The 23,954-nt window shown below is 50.5% G+C and overlaps 1 protein-coding gene across 1 annotated transcript; it reads left to right on the top strand.

Annotated features, from left to right (window-relative positions):
• Positions 1-21,268, top strand: LOC140390549 (zinc-binding protein A33-like). Its single transcript, XM_072475725.1, has 6 exons — positions 1-403; positions 13,423-13,518; positions 16,369-16,602; positions 18,164-18,186; positions 18,279-18,394; positions 20,649-21,268. The coding sequence occupies exons 1-6, from the start codon at positions 227-229 to the stop codon at positions 21,224-21,226; spliced, it is 1,224 nt and encodes a 407-aa protein (XP_072331826.1). The 5' UTR covers positions 1-226; the 3' UTR covers positions 21,227-21,268.
• The last annotated feature ends 2,686 nt before the right edge of the window (positions 21,269-23,954 follow it).

Here is a 23,954-nt window from a genome sequence, read left to right as displayed (position 1 = left end):
CACAGAACAAGGTGACCAGCCCTTCGAGATGGAAGATTAACTTTCCTGTGCTGTTTGCCACGGTCTGTATAAAAATCCTGTCTTACTCGACTGTGTTCACAGCTTCTGTCGATCCTGTATAACCCAGTACTGGGAGAAAGCTGACACCACCTCCTGTCCCATCTGTAGAAAGGAGAATTCATCCAGAGACCTGAGACCAAACCTCACCCTCTCCAACCTGGTGGAAATGTTTGTAAAAAGTGATAAAGGTGATAAAATTCAGCAGGAATGCAGCCGTCACAAGGAGAAGCTGAAAGTTTTCTGCAAAACTGACAATCAGCCCATCTGTCTGGTCTGTCAGATTTCAAAAAATCATCAAAACCACGAGTTCCTGCCAGTGGAAGAAGCTGCTGAGGAGTTTAAGGTGAGGAGATCTTGTTTGAAACAAAATACAGAAACAGATACCGGAATCCTGAACAGGGAACATTCATAGATTTGGGTTTGAGTGTCTCTCAATGTTTATTATTTAATTACTCGGTCTTTAGATTAACTATTATTTGTGTCACTGCTTCAGAAACCAGGAACAGAAAGTGAAGGAATTTCACTTCAGACTGAACACCACTTTAATAGAAGCTAATCAACAACTTATATTTATCAGGGCTGCGGAGGCTTCTTGTTTAACCAGAAGGGGTTTATTGATAACAAGGTGAAGGTTAACTATACACAGGCACACTCTACGACTCCTGGGTTCACACTGCCCACACCCCGGTTCCCAGGGCCTCGCGCTTTTCCCCCATTGGTCGGGATTTGCCCGCTCTCGCACGATAGACCCCGAGCTGGTCACGTGGATTGTGAGGATCGTTCCTGAAAGAGGCCGTACTACCACATCCCTCCCCCTGAGATCCCTCAGCAACTTCATTACAACATGGGCCATGTACAGTTAAATATGTACAAGAAAAGGCTGAGACAAAAAAGGAGGGAGTCCACAGCAGTCTTTCTTAGGGTTAATCTGTCAGGGTACTTCTTAGGCCTAATGGACCGCCTCAGCCCCCCAACAGGCTCCTCCACCAATGAGGCAGTTTTGTTGTCAACAGCAGGTGTTCGCCTCGAGGATTCGACCATTCCTTCGGGGGTGCCCCCCCCCCCCTCTCCAGCACCTCCAGGGGTATTTGGCGGGGCCTTTATGGAACTCCCCAGTTCCCTCGGTTCTGGTTCCACTGTGGGGTCACTGGCGATGCTGCTGGTTCCACCTGCTCAGCCACTGGGGTTGTGGCCTCTCTCTCGCGACATGGTCTATCTGCTTCCACACCCGTCGGTCCTGTCAGACATTACCACAATCCCGCTGGGTAACCACAGTGAACCTGAAGCAAAGTTTCTTATGAAGACCAGGTCGCCAACTTTAAATAACCCGTCTCCTTTTATATAACGGTGCTGCTTGTTTCGAGAGGCCGGCCCAGCATCCACCCTCCCTGACAAATTGGGCAAAACAAAATCTAATCGAGTCTGGAGGTGACGACCTATCAGTAGCTCCGCCAGTGTGACTCCAGGACAGGCATCGGGGATGGTGTTAAACAAGAGAAGGAAGTTGGACAACTTGAGGCATCCTGGTCTGTGGGATTGTTCCTTCATTGCTGACTTGAACATCTGAACTGTTCTCTCTGCCAATCCATTTGAGGCCTTGGGGTAAGGGGCTGTTCGAGTGCGGTGAATGCTGTTTGGTTTTTTTTCAAATATTTTTATTCAAGGCTTTCCAACAAAGTATAAACATACAAAATATCAAAAGGACAACCGCAGAGCAACAAACGACCATCACAACCCAGTCAACAACCCCAACCCTCCAGCCACTCCGACACCGACCCCCCACCATGTCCCGCCTTCCCCCCTTTTAACCCCCCTTACCCCTCCCCCGAAAGCCCTCCCCAGCATCGCTGACCACTCAATCCTCCTTGAAGAAATCGATGAACCGTTTCCATCTCCCGACCCCCGCAGATTGAACCTGACCTTCTCCAGCCGCAGGAATTCTGAAAGGTCGCTCACCCACACCTCCGGACTCGGGGCCACCCTCACCCCCAGAACCTCAGAATCACATTCGAGAACCCCTGTCAGAGCCCCCTCAATCTTGGACATACCCGGAATATGTGGACATGGTTCGCGGCCCACGCCCCCCCCTTGCACCCACCGCCCACACCTATCCTCCACCCCCTCTGAAAACCTGCTCATCCTCGCCACCATCATGTGGGCCCTATGCACCACTTTAAACTGGGTGAGGCTTAACTTTGCAGACAACGAGGTCGCATTCACCCTCCGCAAAACTCAGCCCCTGTCCCAGCCCCCAGCTCCTCTCCCAACTCCTCCTCTCACTTGCATTTACCATCCTCCACCCGGGCACCCTCCCACTCCATCAGTTCCTTGTAAATACCCGAAACCTTCCCCTCCCCTATTTCGGCCCCCGACAGGGGTTTATCTTGCAGCACCGGAGGCAGCAACCCCGGGAAAGACGGCACCTCTCTCCTCACAAAATCCCAAACCTGCAGGAACCTAAGTCTTGACTCTTAGGCAACTCAAACAATTCCTCCAACTCCTCCAGCCCCGCAAATTTTCCCCGAATAAACAGGTCCCCGACATATTCAATCCTCGCCTGCCACCACACCCTGGAACCTCACATCCAGTCTCGCTGGCACAAACCTATGGTTATCACAAATAGGTGCCCACAATGACATGCCCTCCAACCCCGAGTGCTGCCTTCATCGCCCCCACACCCTCAGAGCCGACACCACCACTGGACTAACGGAATACCTGGCCGGCGAGAACGTCAGAGGCGCCAACAACAAAGCCCTCAAACACGTCGCCCTACACGATGCCGTCTCCACCCGTCCCCTAACCGACCTCTCCTCCACAGCCCATTTCCTCACCATCCCACTGTTCGCAGCCCAATAATAATTAATTAAATTGGGCAACGGCAGTCACCCCTGCCCTCACCCGATCCAGAAAATCCCGCCGTACGCGCGGGGCCTTCCCCACCCAAACAAACTCTGAGATCAATCCATTACCTTTCCTGAAAAACGACTTGGGGACAAAGATGGGAAGTTTATGGAAAACGAGCACACACCTAGGCAGCAGGGTCATTTTAACTGTTTGCACCCGTCCTGCCAACGACAATGGCAAAACATCCCACCTCCTAAAATCCCCCTTCATCCCCTCCACCAATCGAGCCAAATTCAGTCTATGCAGCTGAGGCCAGCTCGGACCACCTGGATACTGAGGTATCTAAAGCTCGTCCCCACCGAACGGCAGCTCCCCAATCTCGTTTCCTGCCCTCTGGTATTGATCGGGAACACCTCAGTCTTTATCATATTCAATACCCAGGGCCTTCCCAGTCTGCATCGCCCCCATGCCATCCATCACCTCACGCAACCCAATCGGGGCCTCCAGGCCCTGCACCCGACCCTCCTCCACGTTCGAAACTCCAACCCATCCAGGAACCGCCTCATCACCGCTTCCCCCCTCGGGGGCTCTGTTGCTCTTATTAGCCTTAGTTTTATTAGCTCTAATTCTGTCACCTTTGCTCACGAGTCGCCAGGTATCTTTCTGATACCGCCACGTGGTTCAAGCTCGAGTTATGATTAATAAGTCAGCACACCACTTAGTAAGATTGAAATCAACGGTCATTTATTATGTATTACAAGTAATGCTTACACAATAATCCTACTATCTATATAGAAACCTACCACTACTGGCCAATACTTAACTTTAGGAAGGGCCCACCAGGTCAGGGAAACAAAAGGCTTATCGAATCGGATCTGGCCCGCGGGATTCAAAAAGGCTGATACAGGTCGATGGCTGGGAGTCTTTATCGGGTAGCGATCGCCGGAGTCAAACTTACAGTTTCTGGTTGATGTTCTTGCGAAGGTCTCGAGCAGGAGAAGAAGGGAGAGAGAGCGATCTGAACTTGGCCCCTCACTTTATAGGGTCCCGGGGCATCCCGCCTCTCGGGGCGGCCCTTGGCCCTGAGTCTCAAGTGATTGGACTTGTTCCCAATCACTGGGTTCGATATATCCAATAACGGGGCGATTCCTCGATCGGGGGTTGGTCGTTCACCTGTCTTTGTTTCAGCCACTGCAGGCGCCGACAGGTCTGGCCCGGCATTCAATTGCTAATATGTTGCAATTGTTCCCGGGGATAGCCGATTAAACTGCAGATGTCTGGGTTGATGTGCTGCTAATGGCCTTGAGTATCGATCTGGGCCGACTTCCCCAGAGTTGAATACTCTATTCTGTCTGCAGCTGTCCGTTTGTGTCCTGTTGGCTGCTTTTCCAATCAGCCTTTTCGGTTAGCCATTTTAAATCGGGTTTTGGCCAAATTAATAGGGAATCAGCCATTTTAGGTGGCTACACACCCTCCTTGTGATCCTAACGCGAAGCGTGAAGGATCACATAAATTTTGTCCTTTCCGTTCCCTGACCGGGGGGGACCCCTCCTACATGGCCACTACTCTGACCCTAGCTTTGCACAAAAGTTTACCTAAACAATTCTTGAGGGCGCTATGTCAGGCAGGGGCATGTATCTAAAAAAATAAAAACTTGGAACCTCTAATTTTACCTAAAACACTCATCAAGCATTGCATAATCCTATCTCTCTAAACATACAACAACAATCAAAATATTCCATTTATTCTTTCCTGGCTTGGCAGTCAAGCTCAGGATCATACATTTCTTTTTATTGACAGGAAAAACGCAAGTGCATGTTTTATTATTCTGGTTTCATAGGTCGCGGGGGTCTGGGGTCTGGTCATAACTGAATAGAGGGGATCGGATCCAATATACCGGGGTTCGAGCGCGGTACGCTCTCCTTTTCCACTTGCGGAGGCGCATAGTCTGTACTGCACAGCCATGAGTATGGCCAATGCTAACAGTGCCTCAATAACGTACGACAGGGAGTACCAAGTTATGAACTTGGCACACCAGGATAATGCAGCGTGGCTGGTGACTGGGCCCTCGGTACTGCGGGGCAGTGAAACATTAACGGCAGGGAGGTTTGGAGTAATGGGGTCCGCGTTCCCGCGCAACCAAATGTCCAAAAAGATGTTGAGCACGATGAAAGAAGTCCTCATGGTTGTCCTCTTTCTTTTCTTTCTCTGTGTTCTCTGTTTTTCTCCGGTCCTGGAGCTTCTGGCGTTCTGTAAAACAAGCATAGTGTCTGTAACTACCTTGGTTTAATATCCGGTGTGTTAGTGTGTCTATCCTTCTTGGGGCCAATTAAACCCTTATAATTGGTCACAATATGTGACTTCTCCCCCATTTTTTTTCGAAACAAATGTTAGGACACGGCACACTTCCCAATGGTGGACCAGTGCTAAGTTTATCATCCAAATGTTCTAGGATGTAAATAGCATTTGGCGGCAATCCAAAGGTTGCCTAAATAAATAAACCTGTTTTTGAAAGGAAAAGGTCTAATGAGGTGCGTTTGGGCCGTGGCGGGTAAGATTTGGATGGAGTCCCCGGGTAGGACGGCTACCAATACCGTATGTCCCCTACCCAAGCGTTTTTGACCAACGGGGGGGTCCCCAGGCAGGGCGGGTCTCACGCCGCTTCTCCACTGCCTGAGCAACCGACAAGAACGGGCAAAAATGTAGTCATCATGGTGGGGTTGCTGCTGTGATTCTCCCGTCAAATCAGAAGAGCAGTTACGATCGGGCGTCTGATACCCGAACAAGTATCAGCTGAAAAGCTAGTTCCTCTGAACAAGCGTCTGGTCTCGTGGGTCTCTGAGGCAAGTCCTCAGAGGTTTCGGCAGAATGGGCGTGTGAGAAAATTTCTCATGTCGGACGAACAACATTAAACAAACATACAAACAACGGAAAACATCCTGCAGGCTCCATCAGGAAGGACAACACTTTTCACCAAGTGTCTCCTTTAAATCATCATGTGGACACCTAAGTTCTCTGTTGCGAACAGGGTCGCAAAGGAGTTGGTGGCTTGGGAGTCAGACCCGAGGTCGTCACCTTCTCCCGGGTGCCAAACTCTGGAGTGAATTAGGGCGGAAAGGGCTGCGTGGTGTGAGTTGGGGTCGCTCTTGTCGTTGCGGACGAGTCTGCAGGAGTTGTCGCGGTGCCAATGAGTTGGGTCGAGTTGGGTGGGAACAAAGTCGGGGTCGTCCGTGTGGTTCGGTGGTCGGTGGTGTGGGTTGTTTAAGAAAGTGAAGAGGAAGGGATCACTGCAGTCGAAGTCGGAGGGTGTGGGACCAGGATAGCAGGGAGGCGTGCTGTGGCTGTCGTCAGAGTCACAGTCGCTGTCTCTGCTGCTGCAGTCTGTGGGCGTTCCGGGGCGGAGTGTAAAGTTTGTGGGTGGAGTCGGGGGGCGAGTCCATGTCTGGACTGGACGTGGAAGGGGTTGGTGTGGTTACGTTAGCTGTGGGCGGGGTTTAGTCTGCTGCGTCAAGCATGACGTGGTGGGAGTGGTTTGACTGTGCTCCATAAACCTTTAGCTGGTTTATGTGAAACCACGCAGTCTTACCATTTTGGTATTTGATTTTGTATACCGATGGGCTTACTTTATCCGTAATGGAGTACGGACCCGAGTATTTCGGAGACAGAAATGTGCTGGGGTTATACACAGACAACATCACTTGTTGTCCTATATTATACTCCGTTGCATGTACTGCCTTATCAAAACGGGCCTTGCTCTGTTTTCTTTTAGTGCCCAGTTTAACAGCGGCTGCTACCTGAGCCGTTTTTATATTTGCGAGTAATTGTTCAACGGCTTTCTCATGGGTGAGGGCCGTAACTTCAGGGCTGGTCAGATCTAAACCCAACAAGTACTCTGTCCCTTTCATGGGGCGTCCGGTCATGAGGGTGTGTGGGGTGTAACCTGTGGAGGTGGAAATAGTGTTACGTAAAAACATCAGCGCAAAGGGGAGGACCGAATCCCAAGTGGTGTTATTCTGCTGGACCATTTTCCGAAGGGTGGTTTTTAGGGTCCGATTCATGCGCTCCACTATACCACTCGACTGAGGGTGGTACGCAATGTGAAATTTTTGGATTATGCCAAATATCGTGAGGACATTCTGCATGACCCGTCCCGTAAAGTGAGAACCTTGGTCCGATTCAATACTGCGGGGGAGTCCCCATCTTGTAAAGATGTGGTGGGTTAGGATTTTGGCGGTGGTTTTCGCGGTGTTGGTGCGGGCTGGAAATGCTTCCACCCACTTTGTAAAAGTGTCTATGACCACCAGAACATATTTATAGCCATTCCTGCAAGGGGGCAATGGACCTATAAAATCGATCTGGAGGTTAGTCCAGGGGCCGTTAACGGCTGAGATGTGCCTTTTTGGCATATCTATCTGGGTTGTTCTGTGCACAGATGAGGCAATTCTCAATGTAATGGGAAACATCCTCTTTGAGATTAGGCCACCAACAAAGCTGTTTGAGGTGGGCTGCGGTGGGTTCGATTCCCTGGTGTCCATGACCATCATGGAATGAACAGATCATTTGATTCCTATCCTGCTCAGGAACTACATAAAGGGTGTCCTTTAGCACCACACCGTCATGTGTGGTTATTGTATTTCTGTACCTCTCGTATGAGGCTGGAAACTTCCCTTTCACGATTTCAGTGAGAGCGCTATCCTGCTTCTGGGCCTCTACTAGATCTTCGATCCTAATCTGCGCGACCTGAACTGCACTCACTGGCGCACTCACTGGGGCGCTCTCGGGGGGCTTCCAAAAATACCCATGCCTGGATCCTGCCTTAGCCAGTGCATCGGCTTTTACATTTCCGGGGGGGGGGGAGGAACGATGGTGGCTGCGGACTTTTATAATGCCAAAGGTCCGGTATTTGGCTTTTTTCAGAATATGGCGGAGTAATGGGGCTGAGGGGAGGGGTTTCCCATCCGCGGAAACAAATCCTCTTGTTTCCCAGAGGGGCAGAAATTCAGTGAGGCTGTTGCACATGAATAGACTGTCTGAATATATGTCTGCTGGGCTGGGGAAGGAATCTGGGTGCTCTACAATGTAAGCAATGGCCGCAAGCTCTGCTGCCTGCGTGCCTAAGTGTCCGGGTAATTTTAATGCGATTTCCTCGTGGGCGCGTCCCTGCGCGTCCTCCACATAAATCCCACAACCTGTTATGTGTTGCACATCCAGGACTGTGGAAGATCCATCCACATAGATCTTAATGGGGTCACACGTGTCCGGGTGAGGGGGGTTCTGAGATGGAGTGGCTAGTTTTCTGGTGGGTGTTTTAGCGATAAAGGGGCCTGTATTATGGTGGGGCGAGATGATTTCACACTCATGGGGGGTTCCGGGGTACTGTAGATTGTCCGCTAAGTATGTGTGAGTCTTTGTCCGTTTTACTGTGATGTCCCGTCCTTGTAAGAGAAGGGTCCACCTAGCAGCGCGGATTTGGCTGACGGTACCGTCTTTAAGTCGTCCGTCTAGTAAAAGTTGGGTGGGGGTGTGCTCGGTCAAAATGGTGATGGGGTTCAGTCCGGTAATGTATGAGAAGTACTGGACTGCCCAGAAAACTGCGAGCAGGTGCCTCTCACAGGCTGAGAATCCCTGCTCCACAGCATCTAAAATCCGGGAGGCATAAGCCACGGGTCTTAGCTGGTCGTGCCGTTCCTGCAGGAGCACGGCTGAAAGGGTGCGGTCTGTGGTCGCTACCTCTATGGCGTAAGGGGAAAGCGGGTCTGTAACTTGTAGTGCGGGGACGGCTATGAGCGCCTGTTTTAATGATTCCACAGCATCCGTATGCTGCGGAAGCCATTCCCAGGGGGTTCCTTTCTTTAGGAGGTCTGAGAGGGACGGGACCTTGCTGGCGAAACCATCAATGTGGTTTCGGCAGTAGCCAACCAGTCCTAAAAACGACCGGAGGGCTGAAACGTGTTGGGGAAGGGGCAATTTAGCGATCGAGTCAATTCTTTTGTGCTCGATGTCGCGTTTGCCGTGTGTGATAATTGTACCCAAATATACCACTTTTTCTTCCAATATCTGGGCCTTTTTGGGGTTGACTTTACAGCCAATGGAATGTAGTAATTCCAGGAGTTCGGACAGAAGCTCAATGTGTTCTTCCTTCGTGTCTGTCTGCAGTAGTAGATCGTCTACATACTGTACCAGACATTCGGGGCGAGAAAATTTCGCTCGTCCATTTGCCAGCTGTCGGTGGAAAATGGAGGGGGAGTTGTGGAAGCCTTGAGGCAGGCATGTCCACGTGTACTGCTGTGCTTTAAAGGTGAAGGCAAATTTGTACTGGCACGCCTTTGCCAATGGAATGGACCAGAACCCATTACTGACGTCCAAAACCGTGAAATATCGGGCATGGAGTCCCTGTTTGAGCAAGGTCTCGGGACTTGTTGCTACGGTGGGGGCTGCTGCGGGGGTGACTTTATTGAGTTCCCGATAATCAATGGTCGAGCACCATGATCCGTCGGGTTTCCTTACTGGCCAAATCGGGGCATTATTAGTTGAGGCTACCGATCTCAGGACGCCCTGGTCTAATAAGCTTTCTATGACCTTTAGGATTTCTCCCTCTGCTTCTAGGGGAAATCCGTACTGTTTTTGGGGTCTTGGGTCCGGTCCTGTTATTTGTACGGAACCGGTCATCCGTCCACAGTCGTGTTTGTGGGTCGCGAATGCTGCCCTGTTCTTTTGCAGGACTGCCCTAACCTGTCGGTCCGTGCTGAGTGTGGTGGGGTTGAACCAAAACTCGCCTACTGCGCTAATTGTGTTCATATAATCCCCTATATTGAGTGTTGCGGGGGCTATAGCGGATTTCGCCATCTTCCAGACACACTGGTTGATTGGATCGAAAGAGAGGTGGTGAGAATTCATGAAGTCTATTCCCAAAATGTGCTCTGCTGTTGGGGGCAGGTCGACTAACACTATGGGGTGTTTTGTATTAATGGTGCCGATTTGGATGGGTACAGGGGTTGTGATATGTCCATGTTGTGAGTGGCCTGTGAAACTGCTGAGGGTGATAGTGGCTGTGGTGGGCCACGTGTCCTCACCAAGGGTGGAGGAATTTAAGGTTGTGCGGGACCCTCCTGTGTCCCAGAGAAGCTCGATCGGCTGTCCCCTAACCTTTGCTGCGACTATGGGTCGTCCTGACCTATCCCAAAGGGTATCGCAGACCCAGCTGGGGGAGCCTGTACACCGTCAGTCCGTTCCGGTCAAGTCTGTCTGATTGGACTGGGCGCTAACGCTATGTATGGGTTCTGCCTTTTTCTTATTGATAGTGCCTGTCTGTTGGGCTCTCTGTGGCTTTTTAGGGCCATTGCATTCTTTGGCAAAATGTCCCTACTGTCCGCAATTGTAGCATTCTTGCGGTTTTGCTTGGGGGCTGCTCTTTCCCTCGTTTACCCAGGCGGGGTTGTGGAGAGTGGTTCTTACTGCCTGCACGTCTGCGGCGGCTTGGTTTTCCTCAGGGGTTCTAGCTGCGGGTTTACCGTGAGCCGCTTGTTCCCAAACGCGGGACAATCTTTTGACCATCCACTTCTCATTATGAGCCTCCTCCGAGGGGTCATAATTACTACAGGCATTCTGTCCTGCTTCCGTGGCATGGGCGACAAGGGTGCGGGTCCATTTGGCCATATTGTCTGCGGACAAATGGGCACGGTCTACATTTCCGAAAACGGCTTCAAAGTGAATCCACAAGCGTCCTGCGAACGCTGTGGGGTGTTCAGACTTTTTCTGTCTGCGCTTATTTAGACCGTCTACGGGGTCGCCCCGGTTGTACCCGATCGCACCCAGGATCGCGGCATGCATTTCTGCAAGGGTGCCTCCTCCTACATTCTGTGGGTCGGGAAGGGCTGCTGCGACCGATGGGTCTAAGCTGAGGACCGTGAGCTTTACCTGCTCTTTCTCATCCAGGCCGTACATGGTCGCCTGGTGTTTGACGGTGGCAAAGAAATGGTGTGGGTCTGAAGCGGGAAGGAACGTTGCGATTTTAGCACACGCGTCCCGTAATTGGGTCACTGTGAGGGGGGTGGAATGTAAGACTTACGCCTCGTCTGCTGTGGCGGTGCGGTGGGTTGTTACAGGGTTCATGGGAGCCTGTATTAACTGTTGTGTGGGGGTGCTCTCCTCCTTTGGGGCTTTCCCTGCGCACATGCTCCCTGAACACATCTCTGCGCTGTCTCTTGCAGTTCTTCCCAATCAGGGCCGTCTTCCTGGTCTAAACTTTCCCCAAAGGTGTCTTGGAATCCCTTTTGGACAGAAAGCATTGCTTGCAGGTCTGCAATTTGCTTTCGGCACTTTGCATGGTCTAAGGTACTCTGCCTTTGTTCCGTGGTTGCAGCGTGGAGCACTCTCAAGGCTGCCTTGAGATCACTACATTGCTTCTGTAGTGTCTCCACCTGCTTCTCCGTCTCTTTCTTAACCAGGATGGCACGCTGCGTGTCCTGATAAGCCTTCTCATACTGGGATTGAAAACTGCTTAAATGCGCCAGACAAGACTGGTGACCCCGTTTGGCATCAGCCACCTCTTCGTCCTTGGCTTCTAACTGCCTTTTCAATTCCAGGTTTTCCTTTTCCATCTCGCATACATCGATTTTATTCATACGATGTATGCCCTCTATTTCTTTTCGGAGCGTCCTGACGACCTCCTCTGTGCCTCGCAATTGTGCCATGCAGGACACGATTGCCATCGGCTTGCGCGCTTTCGCTAAGCTTTTCTTATGGATTTCACTCATGTTCTCCCACCAAGTATGCCCTATACCTCCGGGACCTGAGTCGCCATTATTACAGAAACCGCTCCACACGGGCCATCCTTTGCCCTGCAGAAATTTGCGAATTTCCACTTCCCAAATGGGACACTGTCCCACTCTACTGCTGCTGGTCGCTGCGACCGCAAATTCCTCGGGGTTCATGAGGCGTTGCATTGCCTGCATGGCCATCTCTCTTATCTGCTCGTTACGTTCAAATTTGGAACAGGGGGCTAAGGTGGTGTCGTAGATGCGGGTACGGCTTGCGCTAATTTCCGAAAATACAGACTTCTGACAGTTTTGACGCAACAAAATCTATCAGTTTTACCTTATAACCCTGTTAGTTACGCATGCATACACACACTTCCGAATTGTGAATTATTAACCAGAACCGCTTGAACACTTGTGGTTTTTTTTTGTTTTTGTTTCCGATTGGATTCTATTCAAATTGTTGGGGTTCTCCCGGAGTGGTTTTCCACTTCTTTGTCGGGTCCCGGCGGAGTCGCCAATTATGTTACTCTTATTAGCCTTAGTTTTATTAGCTCTAATTCTGTCATCTTTGCTCACGAGTCGCCAGGTATCTTTCTGATACCGCCACATGGTTCAAGCTAGAGTTATGATTAATAAGTCAGCACACCACTTAGTAAGATTGAAATCAACGGTCATTTATTATATACAACAAGTAATGCTTACACAATAATCCTACTATCTATATAGAAACCTACCACTACTGGCCAATACTTAACTTTAGGCAGGGCCCACCAGGTCAGGGAAACGAAAGGCTTATCCAATCGGATCTGGCCCGCGGGATTCAAAAAGGCTGATACGGGTCGATGGCTAGGAGTCTTTATCGGGTAGCGATCGCTGGATTCAAACTTACAGTTTCTGGTTGATGTTCTTGCGAAGGTCTCGAGCAGGAGAAGAAGGGAGAGAGAGCAATCTGAACTTGGCCCCTCACTTTATAGGGTCCCGGGGCTTCCCGCCTCTTGGGGCGGCCCTTGACCCTGAGTCCCAAGTGATTGGATTTGTCCCCAATCCCTGGGGTCGATGTGTCCAATGGTGAGGCGATTCCTCGATCGGGGGGTGATCGCTCACCTGTCTTTGTTTCAGCCACTGCAGGCGCCGACAGGTCTGGCCCGGTATTCAATTGCTAATATGTTGCAATTGTTCCCGGGGATAGCCGATTAAACTGGAGATGTCTGGATAGATGGGCTGCAAACAGTCCTGAATGTAACTGCAAATACCTGGGTTGATGGGCTGTTGATAGCCCTGAGTATCGATCTGGGCTAACTTCTCAGAGCCGAATATGCAATACTGTCTGCAGCTGCCTGCTTGTGTCTTCTTAGCTGCTTTTCCCAGCAGTCTTTCGGGTTAGCCATTTCAAACTGGGTTTTGGCCAGATTAATCGGAACGCAGCCATTTTACGTGGCTACAGTAGTGAGCCCTCACTCGGCACTCCAAACCTGGGCAGCTCCATTCCAGGGTAGGGATCTCCTCGTCTCCCACAATTTTCATGGAGTCAGACCAGCTTTTCCATGATTTGTGGGTCACAGATTTCAGAGGAATAATGAACCATAGTTAGGATTGAGAAACTTTTCAAAGTTTATTTCACAATGTCTAAGCCAGTATCCTGAACAGCAGTTTTACACAGACTGTGAACTGAACATCTACCTCACACTGTGAATAACAGAATGAGATTTAATTTGGGGTTTCTAATTCAGAAAAATGTACAAATTATGTTTTTGTTCAGGAGGAACTGCGAACCTCACTGAAGCCAGTCCAGGACAAGGAGGAGGAATGTAACACTGTAAAACGTGATTATGAGAAAACATTCATTCACATTCAGGTATTTCTGATCTTATTTTGTTCTGTATTCTGGCAGAATTCTGGTCTCGATGATAAGAATTATAAAGAGACAGTGGAGGAGGTGTAAAAGAAATCACAAGGATGGTTCCAGAACTTATCTGAATGCACAAAGCATTGGGAATAAGGTGGTAAATCTGTCACGTTAATATTTACAGCAGGCTGCCCGCACCCCCATCCCCTGTTACCCTCCGCTTCCACCATCTCTGCCCCCCTCGGGCACAGTGATCCAAGATCAAAAGCCCCCGATGCAGACCCTGTTCAGAGGATGGGTGTGAGGGTCCTGTCAGCAGACAGACAGAATCAGACTTTTGCATAAACTGAGGAGCACCAGAGCTAACCTCACAGCGAGGGATCATCACTCTGCTGCCTTGTATCGTGACCCACTCGCCGACAGTGCCGACACAGGCCCATCACCCTGAGGTGATATTTCACAGATCCTTGGAGGGTGGACAAGGGGGGGGGGGGGGGGGGGAATGAGGGAAATGGGAGGAGGAGGGGATTGTCAGTGAAGGAGAGAAATGGGGAGGGTGGATTGGGGGTGAAGGAAGGAAACAGCGAATGGGATGAGGGATTCTTTTTCAGTTTGTAAACAGTGGGGTTCCACATGGATCAGTTCTGGGACCGCAATTGTTTACAATATGTAGTAATGACACCGAGGGAGGAAGTGAATGTCTTGTAGCCAAATTTGCAAAAAAAAACAAAATAGATGGAAAGGCAAATGGCGAGAGGGACACAGGCCATTTGCAAAGAGATTTTGATCGGTTAAGTATGTGGGAAAATAGTTGGCACTCGGGGTGTCATGTGGGAAAATGTGAAGTTGTTCATTTTGGAAAGGAGAACAAAAGAGCAGAGTATTATTTAAATGGAGAAAAGCTGCAGAAAGCTGTGACACAGAGGGACTTGGGGATCTTGTACACGAAACACAGAAAGCTCGCAGACAGGTACAGCAGGTAATCAGGAAGGTGAATGGAATGTTGGCCCGCATTCCAAGGGGGTTGGAGGATAAGAGTCGGGAAGTCTTGCTGCAACTGTATAAGGTATTGGTGAGAACACATCTGGAGCACTGGGAGCAGTTTTGGTCCCTTATTTAAGGAAAGGTATTATTTCAATGGAGGCTGTTGAAGTCAGATTTAGAAAGAAGGTTTTTAGACAAAAGGTACCCATTGGCTCAGATGCGTGTATAAGAGGCAATTTGTAGGAATAGATAGTGTCTAAACAATGCATGTGATTTTGTAAACTAAAAATTACTAATATCAGAAAGGACACAAAATGGCGGTTTGCTGAGCTAACAATACTAAAGACACAAAATGGCTTTTAGCTGAACTACCCACATTCCAGAACAACCATTCGCCTGGGTTCAGTTGCAAACTGGTATAAGTAACATCATTCAATTCCAGACAGCAGAGTTAGTCAGGGAGACAAGAATGATTGAAACAGACATGGGAAAAATGGGAGTACTTCACCAGCGAGTGATAACAGCTCCACAGGACAAAGAGCATTATGTATCCTCGCCAGCCCAAGGTGTCCAGGTGCAGACAGGGAAGTTAACTTTAACAGTTAGTATGAGTGGCTTCTTCATGAAGTCAGGGGCTGGTAAGGGGCCAACCCACTTTACGTCATGTCAAATTTAATTGTATATATAACTAATGTATGTAATCTACAACCAATATTATTGGACAAGGTCCAGCCGAAATGAGCTGTGTAGCTGTTTTGAAAATGTATAAGAATGGATGTTTTCCTTTGTTCGGCGGAGAGGTGGTCTGGGACTTTAACAGACGTCATCTCCCCGCCGGCGAAATAAACAGTTTGATGCGAGGATTGGGAGGAGCCATGGGCATTGAGTGATTTATTTGAGATCCTCTCCCACTAACAAGAGGCGGTTCAGTGAAGGTTCACCAGGATGATTCCCCGGTATGGAGGGATTGTCTAATGAGAAAAGGTGAAACAAATTGGGACTCTACTCATTGGAATTCAGAAGAATGAGAGATGATCTCATTGAAACATATTGGATTGTTAAGGGGCTGACAGGGTGAATGCTGAGAGGACGTTTCCCTCATGGGAGAGTCTAGGACCAGAGAGCACAGTTTCAGAATAAAGGGGAGCCAATTTCAGACTGAGATGAGGAGGAATTCCTTCTCTGAGGGTTGTGGGTCTTTGGAACGCCTTACCACAGAGAGCTGTGGGGGCAGAGTCCTTGTGCATATTTAAGGCTGAGGCAGATAGATTGCTGATCAGGGATACCGGGAAAGGGCAGGAAAGTGGACATGAAGAATGTCGGATCAGCCACGATCCTATTGAATGGCGGAGCAGACTCGAGGGGCCGAATGGCCTATTCCCCTGTTCCTATTTCTTATGGTCTTAACTAAGAGGTTAAACCTATCAGGAAAGCTTAAACTGACTGTGGAATAGAGAAGCTGTGAGGTCAGCTGAGTTCTTTATAATTATTTCAGGGTTTGATAGTGTAGATACAGAGAATGTTTCTACTGGACAGAGAGTCCAAAACCTGGGGTTTCAAATCCAAGATAATCACCAGTAAACCAAATAGAGAAATCAGTAACTCGATCCTCAGTTAGAGCTCCCTCTCCTGAATAAATTATCATCTGCGAATCGATTATCTATTATATCTAATCAATTAACTAGATTTCACTGCATGAGGGAATAGTTTTCTGTATCAAAGTCATGTCTTCATCTTAATAAATTATCCAGTTTGGGAACTAACTAGATTGGGAATGTTTTTTTCTGGAATATTCTGATCTGAACAGAACTGTTCAGGCTGAACAACCTTTTAAAAATCCTCATTAATTTTCAACCTCACTGATATTTCCCAAAGGACCAAAGTGTAAAGACAGAGAAACAGATTAAAGCCCAATTTGAAAAACTTCACCAGTTTCTCCGTGAGGAAGAGAGGATTGAGTTGGAAGATCTGAATCTGGAGAAAGAGAAAAAGAGTCAGGAGATGAAGGAGTGGATTGAGAAGATAACGGAGGAAATCTCATTGCTTTCAGTCACTGTTCAGGAGATTGAACAAGAGCTGAGGGAACAGGACAACATCAAGTTTTTAACGGTAACTGTTTATTTATTTTTCTCTCCTTCACCGTCTTGAAGAATGAGCAGGTTGTGTCATCAAAATTTAGAATATAAAACTCACCGACCAAAACAACCCAATCACCTGTCACATTTGGTTTCCTCTGTCTCACACCCAGGATCACTGACGGCTCTTTAACACGGAAATGACTAAATCTGGAGCTTGTTTACTGTAATATTATAGAGGGATAGTTTCATCAAATTAAACAATGAAGAAAATCAGCTTCATCCAGAGTGAGGAACCCTCCGAATGGTCAGACCATTCTCCCCCGAGTGGACATTTCCAGTTGTTGGTCTGAGACTGGGAACTACAGTCCAGGATCCAGCCAGGCAGGACCATGTTTCCAATGCTTGGCTCCTCCCCGGCTAGAACTGGAATGATTCTGTCCAGGAGAGAGCTCTCCACAGGGTCAGATACACAGATAGGTGAAGCTTCCTCCCAGCAGTTAAATAGTTCAATGTTCAGAGAGTGAGAGGGGAGAGTCTCCACACTGAAAACATTTAAATTAAGATCAATTTGATTTTCAGCATTTCCCAGGAAGTTCAGTGAACCCCTGAGTATTTACTTTAGTGAATTCTCTGCTGTGTATTGAGATGCTGATGTATCTATTTGAACAGTGTTGGGTGAGGGATAAATGTTGACCAGGACACTGAGAGAACTCCTGTGCTCTTCTTGGAATATAGTCTTGGGATCTTTTACCTTCACCTGAGCAGACAGAAGAGAGCTGGGTTTAAGACCTCAGCGGAAAGCCGCTGCTTCTGACAATGGAGTTCCCACTCAGCTGGTTGCTCATTGAGCTCAGTGTGACTCACAGCAAGTGGAGCTGACATTCGAATTCATTCTGTCTGCTTCAGCTTACACAGAGTGGTCTGACACTCTGTCTGTAGTATCACTGCAGACAAAGATTCAAACACAAGTTTGATGAGTCCCAAGACTGAAGGTTAAACTAACATTGCAGATTTACCCCAGTTTCTAGGTGATTTCTATTGGACAGGTACAGCCCCCCAAACCCAGCTATCCCAAACCCGGAATTGTCCCCAAACCGGAATTATCCACAAACCGGAATTGTCCCCAAACCGGAATTGTCCACAATCCAGAATTGTCCACAAACCAGACATTTTTCTCTCTGTGGACTGCTCAACATTTACAACATATATATAATTGACCCTGTCTGTTTAATAACCTGTACTTCATGACAATGAAATTCCCATTCATCTGGTCATTTTCCATCAGGAACGTGTCTATATTTTCAGCAATATGTTCTGTTCCACCAAGTGAGTGTTAATAAATTAATTCCAGTAATTGGACATTGATGAGGATTTTATAATTGGATTGTAACTCTGTGAGTTGTGTTGTGCAGTAAGATCGAGTCATTTGTAATATTGTGGAGTAACCCACAGTCCAGTGAGGAGGGCAAGAGGCAGGCCAATAACTTTCTCTATTTAAAATGTACTTTCCTGTGGAATCCAGTCTGTAACTTTACTTTTTGTGATAAAATATTCTCCAGACACAAACAGTAATAATTGTTCTTGTTCCACAGAAATTTCCGGATTTACAGGAAAGGTAAAATTCATCCCCTGATTTGATTTTAATTTCTAACCTATTTCTCGCCCAGCCTGGAATGATCCAACACTGACCTTTATCTCCTGTTTCAGACTGAAGCGAACTCTCCCAGAGCCACAGGAGGTTTACCCGTTAATAAATGTGGGGAAGTACATTGGCTCACTGCAGTACAGAGTGTGGAAAAAGATGCTGACGGTGATTAATACAGGTGGGTGTGAGCTTCCTGACTCCAGCTATTAAACAGCTCTCTCGGTTATTAGTAGAAGGGACCGGTCTCTTTATATTAAATACAGAATTGTATTTGTAACAGATTAGATTTTACTTCAGCCAGTTTTCTGTTAAAATACAGAATTGTCAGATCAGCTATTGTTACGACCCCCTGGGCGAGTGCGCCGTCAATTCAGCCCCACTTGACCCAGAATAACAACACAATTTAAATTAATAAATAATTCAGAGAAAAACACCCAAAGTCTTTGGCCCTTCACCACCCAATAATTACACTCACCAGGTTTGTAAATTTAAAAACAATTAATTTTATTATTGACACTAACTATAGTTAAATATGCAGCAAATACAAAAGGTTGACTAATTCCTAACCCATCCCCCCTACTCACACACACACTCTCACACACACACACTCTCTCACACACACACACACACTCTCTCACACACACACACACTCTCTCACACACACACACACTCTCTCACACACACACACACTCTCTCACACACACACACACTCTCTCACACACACACACACTCTCTCTCACACACACACACTCTCTCTCACACACACACACTCTCTCACACACACACACACTCTCTCACACACACACTCTCTCACACACACACTCTCTCACACACACACTCTCTCACACACACACTCTCTCACACACACACTCTCTCACACACACACTCTCTCACACACACACTCTCTCACACACACACTCTCTCACACACACACTCTCTCACACACACACTCTCTCACACACACACTCTCTCACACACACACTCTCTCACACACACACTCTCTCACACACACACTCTCTCACACACACACTCTCTCACTGACACACTCTCTCACACAAGACAGACAAACACAGAGGGGGGAAGATGGGTGTAAAAATAATGCTGAAAGTAAAACGAAAGAGACTTTGTTACAGATGGCTGTTTCTAGCACAGCTTTCTTCAATCGAGGCTTTCAGGTCGAGATTTCCATTTTGAGTCTGTAATGGTTTCCCCCTTCCTCCTCACTCTCACCCCTCACTCTCTCTGTCCCCCTCGCTATCACTCCCCCCGCGCTCTCCTCCCTTCTCTCTCCCTCACCCTCCCTCCTCCGCACCCGCCTTCCTGCTCACTCTCCCTACCTCTCGCTCTCACACACCCTCCCTGCCCCTCACCCCGTTCTTCCGACCCCTCATTCTTCCACCCTCTCACTCTCCCTCCCCTTCGTTCTCCCGCTCCCTCGTTCTCCAGGCACCTTGCTTTCCCTGCTGCTAGCTCTCCCTCGTTCTCATTCTCCTTCATTCTCGCTCTCCCCCTTCTCACACTCCCGCTCCCTTGCACTCCCACCCCTTGGCTCTCCTTCGCCCTCGCTCGTTCCCTCAGTTTGGCACATTCCCTCTCACTCTCCCCTCATTCTCGCTCTCCCTTGATCACCATTCCTCCAACTCGCTCTCGTTCCCCTTCACTCTCAATCCCTCTCCCCTAGCACTCCCTCCCTGTGGCTCTCCCTCGCTCCTTCATGCTCTGTCCTCACTCTCGCTCTCTCCCTCTTGCTTTCTTCCTCGCTCTTGCTCTTTTCCTTGATCTCACTCTCACCCTCGATCTCACTCTCTCCCTCGTTCTTTCCCTCTCTTTTGCACTCTCCCCCAGTCTCCCATGTGTTTGCTCCCTTTATCTCGCTCTCTTCCTCACCCTCTCTCTCACTCTTGCTCTCTCCCTCGATCCCACTCTCCCTCATGCTCTCCTTTCGCTCTCTTCCTCATTTTTGCTCTTCCTCACTCTCCCTCGATCTTTCTCTCGTTCGGTCCCTCACTCTCTACCCTCGCTCTCCTAGCTTTCCCCCTTGCCCTCACTCTCTCTCGCTCTCCCTCTGTACCTCACTCTCCCGCTGTGTCTTGTTTCCCTCTCTCTCTCCTTTGCTCCCGCTCGCTCTCTCTTACCTTGCTGTCCCTCACATTTTCTTTCGCTTTACCCCACTCTCTCCATCTCTCCTTTTCTGTCTGTCACTCTCACTCTCTCTGTCACGGGGTTTCCTCAGCCTCACTGCAGGGTGTGGTCTCCGGGTAAAACCTTCCCCCGTTTCCCGTGACTTCCGGTTCCCCCTGTGCTCTGTTTAAACTCTTCCCCGGGGGATGAATTCCTAATTCTGGTTCCTGGCTGATTTTGCCAATCACTGACCGGCTGTGAAAGTTACAGTGAGAGGGACGAACATTTTATCCGTGTCCATCTGTCCCCAGCTCCAGTCACCTTCGACCCGAATACAGCCCATCCTGTCCTTCTCCTGTCTGAGGACCTGAGCACCGTGAGAGACACTGAGAAATGGGAGCAGCTTCCCGACAATCCGGAGAGATTTGTTCACTATGCTGTTGTCCTGGGATCAGAGGGATTCACATCAGGAAAACATTCCTGGGAGGTGGAGGTGGGAAACCAGACTGAGTGGACTGTGGGTGTGGCCAAGGAATCCGTAAACAGGAAGGGGGAATTCACCCTGAATCCAGATAACGGATTCTGGACATTGATTCTGAGACAGGGGAATAAATACTCGGCTTGTGAGAAACCATCAAAACTCTTAGATCTGAGAGTGAAGCCGAGAAAGATTCGAGTCTGTCTGGATTATGAGGGAGGGAAGGTTTCCTTTTATAACTCAGATAACAAGTCCCATATCTACACTTTCACTGGGACATTCACTGAGAAACTCTATCCTTATTTCAATCCAGAACTCACTGCTGGGGGCAAAAACCCAGAACCTCTGAAAATCTGTCCGCGGACAGTAACAATCCAGGAGGATGAGGGTTCTATCCCTTCATCCAAATAAAGACTGTTTCCTGTAGGTGGGGGAGGGGGAGGCCCCACACACTGGGTCACTGGGTGGGGGAGGGGGAGGCACCACACACTGGGTCACAGGGTGGGGGAGGGGAAGGCCCCACACACTGGGTCAGCGGGTGGGGGAGGGGAAGGTCCCACACACTGGGTGGGGAGGGGGAGGCCCCACACACTGGGTCACTGGGTGGGGGAGGGGAAGGTCCCACACACTGGGTGGGGAGGGGGAGGCCCCACACACTGGGTCACTGGGTGGGGAGGGGGAAGGTCCCACACACTGGGTGGGGAGGGGGAGGCCCCACACACTGGGTCACTGGGTGGGGGAGGGGAAGGTCCCACACACTGGGTGGGGAGGCCCCACACACTGGGTCACTGGGTGGTGGAGGGGAAGGTCCCACACACTGGGTCACTGGGTGGTGGAGGGGAAGGTCCCACACACTGGGTCAATGGGAGGGGAAGGTCCCACACACTGGGTGGGGAGGGGGAGGCCCCACACACTGGGTCAATGGGAGGGGGTGGCCCCACACACTGGGTCAATGGGAGGGGGAGGTCCCACACACTGGGTCACTGGGTGGGGAGGGGAATGTCCCACACACTGGATCACTGTGTGGGAGAGGGGGACACCCCACACACTGGGCCACTGGGTGGGGGAGGGGGACACCCCACACACTGGGTGGGGGAGGGAAGGCCCCACACACTGGGTCACTTGGTGGGGGAGGGAAGGCCCCACACACTGGGTCACTGGGAGGGGGACGCCCCACACACTGGGCCACTGGGTGGGGGAGGGAAGGCCCCACACACTGGGTCACTTGGTGGGGGAGGGAAGGCCCCACACACTGGGTCACTGGGAGGGGAAGGCCCCACACACTGGGTCACTGGGAGGGGAAGGCCCCACACACTGGGTCACAGGGCGGGGGAGGGGAAGGCTCCACACACTGGCTCACTGGGTGGGGGAGGGAAGGCCCCACACACTAGGTCACAGGGTGGGGGAGGGGAAGGCCCCACACACTGGGTCACTGGGTGGGAGAGGGGAAGGCCCCACACACTGTGTCACTGGGTGGGGGAGGGGAAGGCCCCACACACTGTGTCACTGGGTGGGGGAGGGGATGGCCCCACACACTGGGTCACTGGGAGGGGGAGGCCCCACACACTGGCTCACTGGGTGGGGGAGGGAAGGCCCCACACACTGTGTCACTGGGTGGGGGGAGGGAGGCCCCACACACTGGGTCACTGGGTGGGGGAGGGGAAGGCCCCTCACACTGGGTCACTGGGTGGGGGAGGGGGAGGCCCCACACACTGGGTCACTGGGTGGGAGAGGGGAAGGCCCCACACACTGGGTCACTGGGTGGGGGAGGGGGAGGCCCCACACACTGGGTCACTGGGTGGGGGAGGGGAAGGCCCCACACACTGGGTCACTGGGTGGTGGGGGGGGGGGGGTCGGGGGAAAGGTCCTGCAGTGCTAACCTCTGTGCCACCGTGCGGATGAAGCCCCACACACTGGGTCACTGGGCAGTAATGGGGACATCATAAAATCCTTACAGTGCGGAAGGAGTCCATTTGGCCCATCGAGTCCACACTGACCCTGTGAAAGAGCTCCCTACCTAGGCCCAATGTCCCACCCTACCCCCATAACCTTTGAGAAATTGATCATGGCCAATCCACCTAACCTGCACATCACTGGACTGTGGGAGGCAACCGGAGCACCCGGAGGAAACCCACGCAGACACGGGGAAAGTGTGCAAACTCCGCACAGTCACGCAAAGCCAAAATTGAACCCGAGTCCCTGGCGCTGTGAGGCAGCAGTGCTAACTACTGTACCACCGTGCGGGAGAAGGCTCACACACTGGGTCACTGGGTGGGGGAGGGGAAGGCCCAACACACCGGGTCACTGGGTGGGGGAGGGGAAGGTCCCACACACTGGGTCACTGGGTGGGGGAGGGGGAGGTCCCACACACTGGGTCACTGGGTGGTGGTGGGGAAGGCCCCACACACTGGGTCACTGGGTGGGGGAGGGGAAGGTCCCACTCACTGGGTGGGGGAGAGGAAGGCCCCACACACTGGGTCACTGGGTGGGGGAGGGAAAGGCCCCACACACTGGGTCACTGGGTGGGAGAGGGGAAGGCCCCACACACTGGGTCACTGGGTGAGGGAGGGGAAGGCCCCACACACTAGGTCACTGCGTGGGGGAGGGGAAGGTCCCACACGTTGGGTCACTGGGTGGGGGGTGGGGTTGGGACGTCTGTGTTTAATATTTATACAGAGTGTGTGAGATTCCAGCTCCTCTTCCATTATCTGAAGGGGCTGATCCTCAATTTCTGGTTACAGTTCAGTCCCACCTTACTGATCATTGACCACCCGGTGCTGAGGAGATCGGGCAGAGGACCCCCTTGTCCTCCTGCTCCTGGGCCTGGTAAAGGTGACCATTAACAGGCCCAGGCCAGTGGGCAGTTGATTCCACTGGTACGCTTGGTGGCACGCACGGCCAGTGGGTACGGGGTGGGAGGGGGGCAGCGGTGGGGGTGATGGTGGGGGGGGGGGTGGTTGAATGGGATGGTGCCTGGTGTTCATCATCAACCCTGGGAAAGTCATTGTAATTTGAGTTTTAAAGTTTCTTTTAAATGTTGTGGATTTTTGTCACAATGGGTTATTCCTGCCCCTTTCAGATGGGGAACTTCTTGTTTAGGATTTCTACAAAAGAAAAAAATAGATAGACTGAAACTGTC

Source organism: Scyliorhinus torazame, chromosome 14 (assembly GCF_047496885.1).
Source record: "Scyliorhinus torazame isolate Kashiwa2021f chromosome 14, sScyTor2.1, whole genome shotgun sequence".
NCBI classification, from domain to species: domain Eukaryota; kingdom Metazoa; phylum Chordata; class Chondrichthyes; order Carcharhiniformes; family Scyliorhinidae; genus Scyliorhinus; species Scyliorhinus torazame.
The sequence above is the reverse complement of the archived record's forward strand: the minus strand, read 5'-3'. Positions and strand labels throughout refer to the sequence as shown.

Coding starts and splice junctions, on each gene's coding strand:
- LOC140390549 (XM_072475725.1), top strand. CDS start 227: ATGTTTGTAAAAAGTGATAAAGGTGATAAAATTCAGCAGGAATGCAGC. Junction 13,519..16,368: donor AAACATTCATTCACATTCAG/GTATTTCTGATC, acceptor TATTTCCCAAAG/GACCAAAGTGTAAAGACAGA. Junction 18,395..20,648: donor GCTGACGGTGATTAATACAG/GTGGGTGTGAGC, acceptor ATCTGTCCCCAG/CTCCAGTCACCTTCGACCCG.